The 18,187-nt window shown below is 36.0% G+C and overlaps 1 protein-coding gene across 6 annotated transcripts in view; it reads left to right on the top strand.

The window, feature by feature from the left end:
* Nucleotides 1-18,187, top strand: part of ADK (adenosine kinase) — a 551,072-nt gene that overhangs the window by 366,904 nt on the left and 165,981 nt on the right. For all 6 annotated transcript variants that reach the window (XM_061405841.1, XM_061405844.1, XM_061405846.1 and 3 more), the window contains one exon: nt 16,931-17,101. In XM_061405841.1, coding sequence (XP_061261825.1) covers nt 16,931-17,101 — 171 coding nt within the window. The remainder of the gene's footprint in view (nt 1-16,930; nt 17,102-18,187) is intronic.

Consider the following 18,187-nt stretch of genomic DNA (forward strand, 5'->3'; position numbering starts at 1 on the left):
TAGAATGATAAAGCAATAGCTTTCAGCTTAGTCATTTTCCATTTATAAAGCACTTTTATAGAAATAAGCAAGCGGTTGTTTATTTTCATGTAGTTTCATCTTCATCATTTCTAAACTCAGATTTACAACAACTGTGTCCAGAAGTAATGGGGAGAAATCACTAGTTTGCATTGCATTAAAGTAACAACAGAGGATCACTTCAAGACAAAATATAACCAAAAGGAACGATCGTCTCACCATAGGTTCTTACAGATCACTTGTGTTCTCTAGTATTTGTGTTTCAGAGCCTGATCTATGTGTTTCGTAAAATTTAATCTTAGATAGAATTTTTAATTTTTCATTAAACCCTCAATTAATTAGTTACATGAATCAGCAGTTATAATAAGTTACATTTCTAGCTCACTGAGACCTATCAGTTTCTGGATGAAAGGGACTCCTTCAGACTATCCCTTCAAATGTTTTTTAAAACACACTTTTCATATGTACATGTTTTTTATGTTATTTAATGCTTCCAAAGGTATTTTAAAATCAGGTATGAAAACAAGAAAAATGTCTATAAATATATAGTTAAACACAATGTATTATATCCATGCAATATGGTATTATTTGGCAATAAAAGGAATCAGTGTACTAAATTCATTCTATACTATGAGTAAACTTCCTATATGTTATGCTAAGTAAAAGAAGCTGGGCATAAAAGATCACATAATGTATGATTCCATTTTTTGAAATATCCAGAATAGGTAAATTCAGAAAAACAGAAAATAGATTGGTAGTTGCCTGGAGCTAGGGGCTGTGAAGAGCTGACTCACTGGAAAAGATCCTAAAACTGGGAAAGATTGAAGACAGGAGGAGAAGGGGATGACAGAGGATGAGATGGTTGGATGGCATTACCAGCTCAATGGACATGAGTTTCAATAAGCTCTAGGAGTTGGTGATGGACAGGGAAGCCTGGTGTGCTACAGGCCATGGGGTCGCATAGAGTTGGACACGACTGAGCTGAACTGAACTGAGGGGCAATGTAGGGTTACTTCTTAACGGGTATGGGATTTCTTTTTGGAAGTGATGAAAATGTTTTGAAACTATATATAGGTGATGGTTGTACAACACTATGAACATACCAGATGACATTAAATTGGTCGCCTTAAAATGGTTAGTTTTATTTTATGTAAATTTCACCTCAATTAGGAAAAAAATGGGGTAACTTGAAACCTAACTGAATTCCAGAATTTTTGACATGGACGGGCTTCTCAAGATCATCTACCCATTCTCCTGTCATGAAGAAACTGAAGTTCATTAGGACTCTCACTCAAATATTTACATGTAGCTTGTCCAAAACATAGACCAGAGTTTGAAATGTCTGAATTTCTAGTCCAGCGACTTTTTTAAAAGTGGGACTTGCTGCTTTATTATCTTTTATCAGGTTAAATATTTTAGGTGAAATACTACTCCACTTGTTACTTACGCATTAAAATAACAACAAAGAAACATAGCTTCATAGCAGGTGTTTGTTTTAGTAATTTCCCAAAAAGCAGACCAGAGCTTGAGTTAAAAGAGGGTTATTTTCTGCAGTACATAAAAGAAGGCACCCTGTATTTTAATGCTAGTCCACAGTTGCCTGGTTTGTGAACCCTATGGTTCTACCATTATTATGATTCATTTTTAAAAATTCAAAACTATTAAATTTTTGTTAGCTTTTTACCACTGACAATTTTTATTTTTCCAACATAGAAGAATATTCACAGTATAAAAACTAAATGTTCCTGCCTACCTTATGGTGGCCAAAGGCTCTGTTTACAGCCATTATCCTCAGAGGCACCTAGGGAGAAATACTGAGTGGGACTAAAGGGTATAGACAGAGCAGCAACTGCTAACACAACATAACTTATGTCCTTTAAAACTGAGCTTTATACTCATATGTAGGTAGGTAACTAGCCTTGATTTAGTGCTTACCTCAGAAAATAGTTATATGTTCTTATTTCAGGGGAAGACACCAGAAAATACAGAGTTTACCCTTGATCAGTGTGGGAATGTAATGGTGCCATCATCCCATGTAGTCAAAAACCCCCATCAGTTCAGTTCAGTTGCTCAGTCGTGTCCGACTCTTTGCAACCCCATGAATCACAGCACGCCAGGCTTCCCTGTCCATCACCAATTCCCGGAGTTGGACGTGGACCCAAACCCACGTCCATCGAGTCGGTGATGCCATCCAACCATCTCATCCTCTGGCATCCCTGTCTCCTCCTGCCCTCAATCTTTCCCAGCATCAGGGTCTTTTCAAAAGAGTCAGCTCTTTGCATCAGGTGGCCAAAATATTGGAGTTTCAGCTTCAACATCAGTCCTTCCAATGAACATCCAGGACTGATCTCTTTTAGGATGGACTGGTTGGATCTCCTTGCAGTCCAAGGGACTCTCAAGAGTCTTCTCCAACACCACAGTTCAAAAGCATCAATTCTTCTGTGCTCAGCTTTCTTTATGGTCTAACTCTCACGTCCATACATGACCACTGGAAAAACCATAGCCTTTACTAGATGGACCTTTGTTGGCAAAGTAATGTCTCTGCTTTTTAATATGCTTTCTAGGTCGGTCATAACTTTCCTTCCAAGGAGTAAGTGTCTTTTAATTTCATGGCTGCAGTCACCATCTGTAGTGATTTTGGAGCCCAGAAAAATAAAGTCAGCCACTGTTTCCACTGTTTCCCCATCTATATCCCATGAAGTGATGGGACCAGATGCCATGATCTTCGTTTTCTGAATGTTGAGCTTTAAGCCAACTTTTTCACTCTCCTCTTTCACTTTCATCAAGAGGCTTTTTAGTTCCTCTTCACTTTCTGCCATAAGTGTGGTGTCATGTGCATATCTGAGGTTATTGATATTTCTCCTGGCAGTCTTGATTCCAGCTGGTGCTTCCTCCAGCCCAGCGTTTCTCATGATGTACTCTGCACATAAGTTAAATAAGCAGGGTGACAATATACAGCCTTGACATACTCCTTTTCCTATTTGGAACCAGTCTGTTGTTCCATACCCAGTTCTAACTGTTGCTTCCTGACCTGCATACAGGTTTCTCAAGAGGCAGGTCAGGTGGTCTGGTATGCCCATCTCTTTCAGAATTTTCCTCAGTTTATTGTGATCCACACAGTCAAAGGCTTTGGCATAGTCAATAAAGCAGAAATAGATGTTTTTCTGGAACTCTCTTGCTTTTTCCATGATCCAGCAGATGTTGGCAATTTGATCTCTGGTTCCTCTGCCTTTTCTAAAACCACATATGATCAACTATATTGCAATAAAAATTTTAAAAAGAGAAAAGCCCTGTGTGTCGCTTTAGAGTCACCCTCCACATCCATCCATAAGCATCCACAGGTTCACCAACTGCGGATCGTGCAGTACTTTCACATGTATTACTTGGGGAAAAAAATCCATAGATAAGTGTACCTGAGCGTTAAAACTATTGTTGTTCAGGATCAACAATATATAGTTGTTGTTAGTTGTTGTATATAGTTTTTTTCTCTCTAAGCTCACTTTATCATTCAGTTTCTTCATGATGTTCATTCTTACGAGGAAGCTACCTCTCATATTATCCTATATTGGCTTTCCTATTAATTTTTCTCTCCTATGTTCATTTTATCTCAGTGGCATTTTTTACTCAGTAGGTTGTATTTCCTACTTTTCCTTCAATCCAGGAGTCAGCAAAATATGTCATCTGGGCTACATTTGGCTCACTGACTGTTCTTGTAAATAAAGTTTTATTGGAACACAATCATTCTCCTTTTTTGTGTTATTGTATATACCTGCATTAGTATTAAAACACCAGAGTTGGGTGGTTGCAACAGAGATCACAAATCTAAAATATTTACTATTGGGCCTTAAAACATTTACCAGTCTTTGGTTTTGTTGTCTAAGTAGAAGGTGAAGAATAGATTCTACAGAATGAATAAATAAAACCAGCAAATGATAGGATACGGGAAAGTGTAATAGAATTTGTACTTAAGCTAGTTAGCAGCTCTGTGTGGTCAGTAAAAAAGTTTCTTGAAGGTGAATCATCAGAGAAAATGTAGAAAAGACAGATTACTGTCGTACTTACTAGTTTTGATGGCATGTCAGAAATGAGGTGTATTGTTTAGGAAATAAGCCATGTAAGCTTTTTGAGCAAAGGAGCTTTGCCAAAGCAGGATACTGTTGCAGTAATGTTTACAAGCCAAATGAGGATTGTATTAGTGGAAAATTAATACTAATGTATTAATGAGGTAGAGCATAGTTGTAAGAATTTCTAGAGATAAAAATGATAGGCCATTTGATTTGAAGAGAAAGAGTTAATAATTCTCAAACTTCATTGAGCAGGAAATTGGAAAATTATTTATACATATTTTGGAGATGAACTGATTTTTATGGAAGGTTTAAGTTAGTGGAGAAGGATTATAACATTATATAGCGTAAGAAACAACATTGTTTACTAGGTATCAGCGATAGCAAAGTTATTAGGGAATCTCAGCCAAAGGCAGTTTTTCATTGGCCTTATTTTACCAATGAAATTGTAGCCTATCCCATTTCCATCATCTAATTAGGGTCCATCTCTTTATAAAATCCTCTTTCTTTTGGTCTCCAGAATTCTACCCTTACACTCAGATTTACTTCTGTTGTCTCACGCAGAGTAAATTACTGACATTTTCTAAATACTCTGAATCATGCCCAAGAAGGGCTTTAGCTCTCTCAAATAAAAATTCTTATCACAGTATTTCCTTCAACTAAAGCCATGATTTGCAGACTCTGTACTGAGACATTCCATGGTCCTGCTGCAGCATATTCAAGAGTTTTGTAGGGGGTTTTGTATCAGGGTAATGCATAGTCCTAACATCAGATTGTGATGCATTCCTTGGGGATGATGTCCTATGGGAATGGTTGCTGTGATTTTTTAAAAAATCCTGAAAATTAGTGCAGAATAGGAAATGAGAGTTGCACTATTCAGTTAGAATCCAAGGCTTGAAGAGTTGTGCAATACCCGTAAGCACCATATCCCATTAGTAAGTGTTGTGCTGGTTTTTTAATGAAGTAAAAATAAAAACTTTTCAGTTTATATGTATTCTTTTTTCAAACCATGTAATAAACTGTTAAGATTATCAGTAGTTACTAAGTTGTTCAGATCTGTAGATCTGACTATTATCAAAAGTAGAACTCTTACGTATTTCTTAGGGCACCATGAAAAAGTTGTTTGTTCACTAAGGGTGTTGTGAACTGAGAAAGTTCAGATTCTATGACCTAAAGAGTTGTCCAACTCTAAAATAAATATACTCTTCCTTTAGCATGTGAAAATGCATCAATCCTTTTATTTCTCTTTCTGAAACTGCATTTCATAGAGTCACAGATGTAGAAAACAAACTTTGTGATACCAGGTGGGAAAGGGGGAAAGGATAAATTTGGAGATTGAGACTGATATATACACACTACTGTCTATAAAATAATTAATAAGCACCTACTCTGTACCATCCCTTGAAGGAGGGAATGGCAACCCACTCCAGTATTCTTGCCTGAAGAATCCCATGGACTGTGTAGCTTGGCGGGCTACAGTCCATAGGGTCACAAAGAGTTGGACTCTGAGTGACTATGCATTCTCATGCACTGTATACCACAGGAAACTCTACTTAATCCTCTTTAATGATGTATATGGGGAAAGAATATGAAAGAATGTGGGTATGTGTATAACTGGTTCACTTTATTGTACACCTGAAACTAACAGTATAAATCAGCTATACTCTGATAAAAATTTAAAACAATAATAGATGGAAAAAAATAGCATTTCAGTTACATGGGATTTTATGTAGAATCTCAATAAAAATTTAATCAGATATTTTTAAATTATCTGTACACTGTGCTTTGTGCTATCAGATCAGATCAGATCAGTCGCTCAGTCATGTCCAACTCTTTGCAACTCCATGAATCGCAGCACACCAGGCCTCCCTGTCCATCACCAACTCCCGGAATTCACTGAGACTCACGTCCATCGAGTCGGTGATGCCATCCAGCCATCTCATCCTCTGTCGTCCCCTTCTCCTCCTGCCCCCAATCCCTCCCAGCATCAGGGTCTTTTCCAATGAGTCAACTCTTTGCATGAGGTGGCCAAAGTACTGGAGTTTCAGCTTTAGCATCATTCCTTCCAAAGAAATCCCAGGGCTGATCTCCTTCAGAATGGACTGGTTGGATCTCCTTGCAGTCCAAGGGATTCTCAAGAGTCTTCTCCAACACCACAGTTCAAAAGCATCAATTCTTCAGCGCTCAGCCTTCTTCACAGTCCAACTCTCACATCCATACATGACCACAGGAAAAACCATAGCCTTTACTAGATGGACCTTTGTTGGCAAAGTAATGTCTCTGCTTTTCAATATGCTATCTAGGTTGGTCATAACTTTCCTTCCAAGGAGTAAGCGTCTTTTAATTTCATGGCTGCAGTCACCATCTGTAGTGATTTTGGAGCCCAGAAAAATAAAGTCTGACACTGTTTCCACTGTTTCCCCATCTATTTTCCAAGAAGTAATGGGACCGGATGCCATGATCTTCGTTTTCTGAATGTTGAGCTTTAAGCCAACTTTTTCACTCTCCACTTTCACTTTCATCAAGAGGCTTTTGAGTTCCTCTTCACTTTCTGCCATAAGGGTGGTGTCATCTGCATAGCTGAGGTTATTGATATTTCTCCCGGCAATCTTGATTCCAGCTTGTGTTTCTTCCAGTAATAAAAAGTACTTTTAACCTTAACTTTACAATCAAGTTAGGGAGGTAAGACAAATATAAATTGCTTAAATTATTAAGTAAAATAAATAGTCTTGGTTATTTATTTTATAGTATATATTATGGAGGTTCAAAGAAGAAAGAGTATATCTGTTGGTAGGAATGCAGTATGACTTTGTGGGATGAATGTTCAATTTAAAATGGACCTTGATGGAGGGGTAAAAGTCCAACAGGTAGAGGGGGTGGATATTTTAAACAAACAAAACAAAACCATAATGACTAAGAAGATTTATTTTGGGGGAAGCAATTCATTCTATATGAGTGAAGGAAGGACATACCTTGTAGAGTAGTAAAGGTTACAGCTGATATACTCTGCAAGTTGGAATATTATTGTGGAGAGTTTTGAATGCTGGGGTGTGAGACATTTGGATTTAATTTGCTAGTAAAAGAAGACTGATTGGGGTGATTAATCTGTCAGCAGGATATAGGATGATTAAATCAAGGAGAGATAGGAGGCAAGGAGCTTTTGGAAAGGGAATGATGGATTTTGTTTTATGTATTTGTATTTCAAAGGAAATACCGAGCTCTATATTCAAGTTTAAAAGCATATTTTTGAGCAGCATTATAACTAAGAGCTATAAAATAGAACTCAATATTAATAGAAAAACAAAACTTTGTAACGCTCTTGATATTACTGCAGAAATAATATTAATAAAATGTTAATATGTGTGGAGTGCATGCTTCAAGCCAGGCATTATATGAAGCATTCATTTAATTTTCACAACAACCTTAATTGGCATTAGTATTCCCATTTTATAGATAAAAACCTAGGGAAGTTACATAGCTCAGGTTACATAAGAAGTACTAAGACTGGCAAACTGTTTAAATTAAGTATCAGTTCAGTTCAGTTCAATCGCTCAGTCATGTCCGACTCTTTGCAACCCCATGAATCGCAGCACGCCAGGCCTCCCTGTCCATCACCAACTCCCAGAGTTCACTCAGACTCACGTCCATCGAGTCAATGATGCCATCCAGCCATCTCATCCTCTGTCGTCCCCTTCTCCTCCTGCCCCCAATCCCTCCCAGCATCAGAGTCTTTTCCAATGAGTCAACTGTTTGCATGGGGTGGCCAGAGTATTGGAGTTTCAGCTTCAGCCTCAGTCCTTCCAATGAACACACAGGACTGATCTCCTTTAGGATGGAGTGGTAGGGTCTCCTTGCAGTCCAAGGGACACTCGAGTCTTCTCCAACACCACAGTTCAAAAGCATCAATTCTTCGGCGCTCAGCTTTCTTCACAGTCCAACACTCACATCCATACAAGGCCACTGAAAAACCATAGCCTTGACTAGATGGACCCTTGTTGGCAAAGTAATATCTCTGCTTTTTAATATGCTATCTAGGTTGGTCATGACTTTCCTTCCAAGGAGTAAGCGTCTTTTGATTTCATGGCTGCAGTCACCATCTGCAGTGATTTTGGAGCCCAGAAAAATAAAGTCTGACACTGTTTCCCCTGTTTCCCCATCTATTTGCCATGAAGTGATGGGACCGGATGCCATGATCTTCGTTTTCTGAATGTTGAGCTTTAAGCCAACTTTTTCACTGTCCTCTTTCACTTTCGTCAAAAGGCTCTTTAGTTCTTCTTCATTTTCTGCCATAAGGGTGGTATCATCTGCATATCTGAAGTTATTGATATTTCTCCCGGCAGTCTTGATTCCAGCTTGTGCTTCTTCCACTCTAGCGTTTCTCATGATGTACTCTGCATATAAGTTAAATAAACAGGGTGACGATATACAGCCTTGATGTACTCCTTTTCCTATTTGGAACCAGTCTATTGTTCCATGTCCAGTTCTAACTGTTGCTTCCTGACCTGCATACAGGTTTCTCAAGAAGCAGGTCAGGTGGTCTGGTATGCCCATCTCTTTCAGAATTTTCCTCAGTTTATTGTGATCCACACAGTCAAAGGCTTTGGCATAGTCAATAAAGGAGAAATAGATGTTTTTCTGGAACTCTCTTGCTTTTTCCATGATCCAGCGGATGTTGGCAGTTTGATCTCTCATTCCTCTGCCTTTTCTAAAACCAGCTTGAACATCTGGAAGTTCACGGTTCACGTACTGTAGAAGCCTGGCTTGGAGCATTTTGAGCATTACTTTGCTAGAGTGTGAGATGAGTGCAATTGTGCTGTATTTTGAGCATTCTTTGGCATTGCCTTTCTTTGGGATTGGAATGAAAACTGACCTTTTCCAGTCCTGTGGCCACTGCCGAGTTTTCCAAATTTGCTGGCATATTGAGTGCAGCACTTTCACAACATCATCTTTCAGGATTTGAAATAGCTCAACTGGAATTCCATTACCTCCACTAGCTTTGTTTGTAGTGTTGCTTCCTAAGGCCCACTTGACTTCACATTCCAGGATGTCTGACTCTAGGTGAGTGATCACAGCATCATGATTATCTTGGTCATGAAGATCTTTTTTGTACAGTTCTGTGTATTCTTGCCACCTCTTCTTAATATCTTCTGCTTCTGTTAAGTTCGTACCATTTCTGTCCTTTATTGAGCCCATCTTTGCATGAAGTGTTCCCTTGGTATCTCTAGTTTTCTTAAGAGATCTCTAGTCTTTCCCATTCTGTTGTTTTCCTCTATTTATTTGCATGATCGCTGAGGAAGGCTTTCTTACCTCTCCTTGCTATTCTTTGGAACTCTGCATTCGGATGTTTATATCTTTCCTTTTCTCTTTGCTTTTTGCTTCTCTTCTTTTCACAACTATTTGTAAGCCCTCCCCAGACAGCCATTTTGCTTTTTTGCTTTTATTTTCCATAGGGATGGTCTTGATCCTTGTCTCCTGTACAATGTCACGAACCTTCGTCCTTCGTTCATCAGGCACTCTGTCTATCACATTAGTCCCTTAAATCTGTTTCTCGCTTCCACTGTATAATCATAAGGGATTTGATTTAAGTCATACCTGAATACTAGTTCATTTAACCTCTGGCTCTGAGCATTGAGTGAATCCATCTCAGATTTTGACAAATTATTATTATTTTTCTTAAGTATGTCTTCTTTTTTATTAGTTTATTTTTCCCTATCATTCCTGATCTCTCCTAATTCTTCTTCACTCTGTGGATACTCCAGTGTGTTTGATATGTGTCTTGCATGCTTGAAAAATGAATCATCATGTTTTACGTGTGTGCACGTGTGTGTTTATTGTACACAATATATAAAAGGATGAACTATACACAATCTGATGCATATGTTTCTAGTATATTACTTTATATCTTTGTATAATAGTATGTATTCACCATATTTTCTGTGTCTTTTTCCCTAGAAAGGGACTTCCAGAATGCTTCACATTTCCTTTTACTTTCAGCAAAGCTGTGTTAAATATCCTTGCATTTATCTCCCTGAAATCCATATTCTTTCTACTATTGCTTCCTCCTATTACATGCTTTTGGAGGTGTTTATTTCGTATGGAAGAAAACCTGACATCTTTTCACCTGTTCATGTTTTTTTAATCCTGAAAAAGATTAATATATTTGTGGAATGAGTGATTTTATTTATGCTTCCAAAAGGAGCCAAAAGGCAGGAAGAACTAGGTGAATTATCCTGTTCCATTGTTGGATTACATTTAGTCAATGGTAAAATAAGCGTTACAGCATCACTAGTATATTTTTTCTGACTTTCTTCTTTTAGTGATTCTTTTCCTGTTGTTGCTATAAGTAGTGCATATCATAGCATTGTAATTGTAAACAATTTATACATTATCCTAATGTTGGTCGAAGTCAGTATTTTTCTTACAATCATATAGCAACTATGCTTTGTAATAATTCATACTTGATCCTCACACTCCTACAAGGAAATACATTTTATACTCCAAGAGGTTTGCAGAACACATAGGACCCATTAAAAGGAAGAAAACACACTGTATGATTTTTGTTTTTTTTTTTTTTTGGCTTCTTATTTATTCATTCTCTCAACTAGTCTTGACTAGTGTTACTGTGGCACTTTCGTTATGGTGTGGAAAACAGACTAATTATGTTCTTTAAAACAGACAACAGTCGTACATCTTGAGATACAGCATCTGGTACTCTCAGCCATCCCTCATCAGTGCTAGTCTGCATTTGGTAGGGCTTCTAGTTGTCCAAATATTTTTATGTTATGGTATATTCTTATTTTTTAAAATACTTATTTATTTATTTTTGGCTGCGCTGGGTCTTCATTGGTACGTGAAGACGTTCATTGCGGCGAGGGGGAGCTATTCTAATTGCTGTGCGCAGGCTTGTTACTGCAGTGGCTTCTCTTGGCGTGGAGCACAGGCCTGGGGCGGGGGCCGGGGCGGGGCAGGTGCAGTTTCAGTAGCTGTGGCTTCTGACTGCGCAGGTTCAGTCATTGTGGCTCAGGGGCTTAGCTCTTCCATGGCTTGTGGATCTTCCTGGACCAGAAATCAAACCTTTGTCCCCTGCATTGTCAGGCAGATTGTTAACCACTGGACCACCAGGGAGGTCCCTCTTTTAAAGAGAATAATCAAACCACTTCACCAAAATTTCAAAAATAAAAACATGAAAATCACCCATAATTTTTCTACTGAAATTTGACCATATCTGCTTTTGGAGTATTCCCTAGTAGATTCTTTTCCTATTGATACAATATAGTTTATAACCATATTTTGCATATACTGCTTGTATAGCTTCTGTTTCATTTAACACTTGTGTGGCATAAACATTTTCCACTTTGCCGCTTTGCTTCATAATTTTCCTTTTTAATATCTTCAAAGTATTCTCTAGAATAGCATTATCTAGTGGAAATACAATAAAACCCACATAATTTAAAATTTTCTAGTAGAGACATTGAAAATGTAAAAAGAAACAAGTAAATTAATGTTAACAATATATTTAACTTCAAATATCTAAAATAATTATCATTTCAACACATATTCATATAAAATTATTAATTATATTTTTAATCTTTTTTTCTTTGAAATTGGTATCTGTTTTACATTTGTAACACAGCACAGTCACTAAATTGTCAATGGTCAAAATGAAATGTAACCGTACCAAAACAATAAAAATGTGTTTAATAGAAGAATATTTTTCCTTCCTTCCATTTTGAAATTTCAAAAAAATTAAATCAGAAATTCAGTTCCACAGTCACACTAACCACATTTCATATGCTCATTATCGACATGTGGCTTCTTATATTTAAATTAAAATTAAATAAAATTTGAAATTCAATTCTTCAGTTGCACTAGCCACATTTTAAGTGATCCATAGCCAAATTTAGAATGGGTGTATATGCCAATTCTTACTTGACTACTTATTCCTCTATTACTGAATATTTATGTTTAAGTCACATGTATAGTATACTGATGTGTTCCTAAATGAATATTTTCCATATTTTGAATTATTTACTTGAGGTAGACTCTTAGAATTATTGCATCAAAGAATATGAATTTTATATTTCGTAATATTTTCAGTTTATTTTCTTGGAAAAGTGTCAGTTGCACTCCCATCAGCAGTAATAATATAGTGATTTTTAGCAACCTTTCCTCATCATTAAGTTACTACAATGATTTTATATTCCATGTATTTTATTTTGTTAATTGAACTATAGTTGATTTACAATATTACATTAATTTCAGATGTACAACATACTGATTCTATTTTTTAATAGATTTATATTTCATTTAAATTATTAGAAAATGATGGCTCATTTTCCTGTCATGTACAGTGCATATATTTACAGCCTATTTATTTTATACGTAATAGGTTATATCTCTTAATCCCATATTGCCATCTTGCCCTGCCCCACTTCTGGTAATCACAGTTGTCTTTTTATATCTATGATTATTACATTCATATGTGATAATAAAAAGTATCTGTCTTTCTCTGTCTGACCTATTTCATGAAGTATAATACACTCTAGGTCTGTCCACATGGTTGCAAGTGGCAGAATTTCATTGCTGTTTATGGCTGAGTAATCTTTATCCATTCATCTTTTGATGGACATTTAGTTGCTTTCAGCTGCTTTGAACTTTGGAGTGTTTTTATTGTTTTGAATTAGTGTTTTTGGTTTATTTGAATATATATTTAGCACTGGCATGGCAGGATCATATGGTAGTTCTATTTTTAATTTTTTGAGGAACCTCTATTCTGTTTTATGTAGTGCCAGTACTAATTTCCATTCCCACCAACAATGTTCAATTGTTCTTTTACTCCATATTTTTGCAAATATCTATTATTTATAGACCTTTTGATGACAGCCCTTTTGACAGATGTGACATGATATCTCACTGTGGCTTTGATTTGCATTTCTCTAATGATTAAGAATCTTTTCATGTGCCTATTGGTCATCTGTATATCTTCTTTAGAAATGTCTACTCAGATCTTCTGCCCATTTTTTAAATTGGATTGCTTACATTTTTTATATTGAGGTATATAGGCTATTTATATAGCATTTCAGATATTAACCCTTTATTGGTCAATTATTTACAAACTTCTCTCATTCCGTAGATTGTGTTTTTGTTTTGTTGATGGTTTCCTTTGCAGTACAAAAGCTTTTAAGTTAAATTAAATTCCATTTGTTTAGTTTTGCTTTTATTTCCTTTGCTTTAGGAGACAGAGTCCCCCCAAATTGCAATAATATCTGTCAAAGAGTATTTCACCTCTGTTGTTCTCTAGGAGTTTTATGGCATCCAGTCTTACATTTAGGTTTTAGGTCTTTAATACATTCCGAGTTTATTTTTGTATATGATGTTTGAGTATGTACTAATTTCTTTCTTCTACACGTAGCTGTCCAGTTTTGTCAGCACCAGTCATTGAAAAGACTGTCTTTTCTCCGTTGTTTATCCTTGCCTCCCTTCTCATAGATTAATTAAACGTAATGCATGAGTTTCTTTTGGGCCCTCTATTCCTTTCTGTTGATCTATGTTTCTCTTTCTGTGCCAGTACTATACAGTTTTGATGACTGTAGCTTTGTCGTATAGTCTGAAGTCAGGGAACAAGATTCTTCCAGCTCTCTTCTTCTTTCTCAAGATTGCTTTGCCAATTTGGGATCTTTTATAATTCCATATAAATTTTAGGATTATTTGTTCTTGCTCTGTAGAAGATGCTTTGAGTTGTCTGATGGAGATTACAATGAATCTATAGATTGGTTTTAGTGATATGGACATTTTAATCTTTTTAATTCTTCTATTCCATGAACATGGAATATCTTTCCTTTATTGTGTGTGTATTATCTTTCATTTTCCTTCATCAGTGATTTATAGTTTTCAGAGTATAGCTCTTTCACCTCCTTGGTTAAGTTTAGTTGTGGGTATATTATTTTTGATGTGACTTTAAATGAGCTGTTTCTTTTCTTTTAGTATTTTAAACACTTCAGTTCCTTACACTCCCCCATATTTAAGCTACCCTGAGAAATCCTCAGAGTGGCTGACTGACAAATCTGCATACTTGGGATTTCCAAATTTTATATCTGCCTCTGATAAAAAAAAATGGTTCTTTGGCTCTGCCTTGGGCCTTCCCCATTCCTTTTCCTCCTGCCTTTTTGTTCTGCTTCAGTTTTCATTTTAATGGATAAAATTGTCTCACTTCACCCTCAGTTCTGATTAATATTAGCCAGTCTCTAACAGTTAGGATCTGCTTTGCTTTTCATTGTTCTTATGGCCAAAGAGTAGCAGGGCTAACTGTTGTGCTGACTGAAATTCCTAATTAGGATATTACAAGAGTTTTGTTGATTCTATAGAGTGTTTTTCTAAACTATAGCTCTCTAAACTATTGGTCTGTTTTTATTACAAACCTGTTACTTGAAAAAAAATTTATACTGGCACTGTTTTTATTTTTGGTGATACTATACTCTGAAACATGTGGCTTAGCAATGGATATAAATCAAGAAAGAAAAATTATGGTTGGCATCAGTTTTAGGTCTTTGCACTCTAACAGAGCACAAATCCATAATTGCTCAAATACTAAATGTTTACTTAAAGAGAAACAAGAAACAATTCAAAAAATGGAATTAATTTAAATTGTGAATTTGCCTCAATTAAAAACTGACCTTTTTTTTGTATATTCTTTGTAAAATTGACAAAATGGAAATTCTGCTGTCCACATCACATGCTCTTATGTTGCATTTTAAAGTTAACACACATACAACATACACACATTTGGAATGAGGCCAAATTTAAACTCCAGGGGCATACTGTTCTGTACCTTAAATTACAATCAGATGTATTTTAGCACAGATCAAATTTTCAGTCTGAAGTTGGTGAGAAGCCTAATTATTTGACCAGGTTACTATTTATGTAGACCATTCTATGGCTGTCTGTGGTTAATCCACAGCTGGCAGAGTGCTAACTCTGGGAGGTTTTTATTTCATGCTGAAACAGTTTGGGGAGAATTAGGAGGAGGGGAGAGTTTTAAACTCTCCTCATTAAATAAAGACTAAAGAGCAAATACATCCATATTACTATGGAGACAAGATGCTATATACACTGTTCATCTTAATTCTCCAAGTGACAAAAATAGCAAAGCAGCTTGAATGCTCATAGTTCGCAAGTGACATGGTATTTGGTTAAAAAATGAAGATGAAAAGATTAAATGATATTACCTAATAATAAATGATGTTACCTTTCTAAAGAGTTGAATATTGGTAAAGAATTAATGGATTAGAATTTTAAATGATGAGAAAATTTTATGTTATTTTGATTGGAGAACATATTTCTTATAATTTTATTAGCAATACTTTAGTAAGAGATAATTATAAAGTTCTTTCTAAATACTTCAAGATTTTTAAGGGAAAGATACCCTTCAAAAATATACCCCAGTACACATGACTTCTGCCAGAAAGTTGATTTTTTAATGTTCAAAATCTTATTTTCTCTTTAAACTTTTTGAGTTTGCAAGAGGGATGTCGTTAGTCTCTCATTATAAGTGAGCATTTCAATAGCTCTTTTGTAACTTAAGGTAACTCTTCTTCTCTAATGAAATGGCACATATTAAGCATACACTACTCATATGATAAACTTTTCTCCTGATCAAATGCTATAGTTTCCTGCTTTGCATTTTATAATTGCATTTTTAAGGTTTACATTGTAGAGGCTGTGCTTCCCTTGTGGCTTAGATGGTAAAAAAAAATCCGCCAGCAATAAGGGAGACCTGGGTTCAATCCCTGGGTTGCGAAGATCTGCTTTTGAAGGGAACATCTACCCATTCCAGTAGTCTGGCCTGGAGAATTCCAGGACTGTATAGTCTGTGGGGTTGCAAATAGTCAGACATGACTGAGCAACTCTCACTTTCACTTTCACTTGTAGAGGCTTTTGTATTATGTATGTTGTTGGTGTTGTTAAGTTGCTCAGTCATGTCCAATTCTTTGTGACCCCCGTGGGCTGCAGCATGCCAGGCTCCCCTGTCCTTCACTGTCTTGTGGAGTTTGCTTAGATTAATCTCCACTGAGTTGTTAATGCTGCGTAACCATTTCATCCTCTGCCAATCCTTTCTCCTTTTGCCTTCAATCTTTCCCAGCATCAGGGTCTTTTCCAGTGAATCAGCTCTTCACGTAAGGTGGCCAAAGTATTCAAGCTTCAGCTTCAACATTAGTCCTTCCAATGAATATTCAAAATTAATTACCTTTAGGATTGACTGATTTGATCTCCTTGCATTTTATGGGACTCTGACGAGTCTTCTCCAGCACCACAATTTGAAAGCATCAATTCTTTGGCGCTCAGCCTTGTCTGTGGTCCAACTCTCAGATCTATTCATGACTACTGAAAAAACCATAGCTTGAACTATGCAGACTTTTGTTGACAAAGTGATGTCTCTTGTTTTTAATATGCTGTCCAGGTTTGTCATAACTTTCCTTCCAAGGAGCGTCTTTTAATTTCAAGGCTGCAATCACCGTCCACAGTGATTTTGGAGCCCAGGGCAAAAAATCTGTTACTTGCTATGAAGTGATGGGGCCAGATGCCATGATCTAAGTTTTTTGAATGTTGAGTTTTAAGCCAACTTTTTCACTCTCCTCTTTCACCCTCATCAAGAGGCTCTTTAATTTCCTCTTCACTTTTCTGCCATCAGAGTGATAGCATCTGCATATGTGAGGTTGTTGGTATTTCTCCTGGCAGTCTTGATTCCAGCTTGTGATTCATCTGTATTTTGTATAGATTTACTTGTATTCTCACTGAGAATGATTCTGTAGAGATAGCATTTCTAATTTCTCCTTTTTTTCTTTACCCAGGGTTTTTTCCTCACAGTTTCTCCAGAGTCGGTTTTAAAAGTGGCTCACCATGCTTCTGAAAACAACAGAATTTTCACTTTGAATCTGTCTGCACCATTTATTAGTCAGTTCTACAAGGAATCATTGATGAAAGTTATGCCTTTTGTTGACATACTTTTTGGAAACGAGATGGTGAGTAATTTTTTTAGATAAAAGTACCTTGCTTTTGGTTTCTGTTTGTGTATGTGTTTAGAAATACATAAATAAAAACTTAAATAACTGCATAAGTACACTTGAGAATTACACAGTAAAATGGCCTCAGTTTGGTCCAATATAGTTCATTATTTTCAGTATTTCCTTTAGAATATACTAATTCCTTACATAATAAACAATTAGTCTTTTAAAAAATTTGGTTGTTCAGGTTGATAATTTACACATGGTAACATTCACTCCTATGAGCTCCTATAACATTTCTATGAGCTCTTGCAAATGTATACCTGTTATGTGACTTGTAAGCATAAGCAAGATAAAAAACATTTTCATCATCTTTGTCGGTCAAGCCTTCCCCTAATCCTTAGCCCTTAACATAAACTGTTTTCTGAACTGTAAAATAATGTTTTTGTTTGAAATTTTCATGGATTAAGATACGTGATATCTAGTTTAAATAAATGTTTTATGAAGTTAAGTACATTTTCAAGGTCTTGAGTCAGTTTAATAAATTATGACTATATGGTTGTATATTGTAATTTGTAGTTAAATGTGTTTATATCAAGATTATAATTTCTTTCATTCAAACTTTAGTGAAAAACAAAATTTTTTTCTTATTTAATATTCATACCTTCTGTCTTACCTGTAGACTATAAAAATCCATAAATACTTGTGGACTATAAAAATCCTTGAAATAGAAAAAAAGGAGACGTTTGCTATATCTTCCTTTTATGAATGTGTGAAGTTGTGTGAATTACCTCAGAAGTCCATTCTGATTCAGATTCTATGATTCTAACTTAGTTTGATTATATTCACCAATTTTATATCTAAATAAAATAACTATATTGTCTGCCTAAATAACATAAAATTTGACCTGGAAGTAACTTGTGGGTTATTGGTGTGGAAATCATATGGTGTGGATATCTTCTAAGGGCCCTTAACCAATTGAAGGACATGCTACATTCTTAACGACTAACAAACTGACATAATGGGAAAAAATAGTGGTAAAAACCTTGATCTCCTAGGTATCTGCTAGAGGTCTCATTTGACTGAAATCTATGTTTCAGATTT

Source organism: Bos javanicus, chromosome 28, assembly GCF_032452875.1.
Source record: "Bos javanicus breed banteng chromosome 28, ARS-OSU_banteng_1.0, whole genome shotgun sequence".
NCBI classification, from domain to species: domain Eukaryota; kingdom Metazoa; phylum Chordata; class Mammalia; order Artiodactyla; family Bovidae; genus Bos; species Bos javanicus.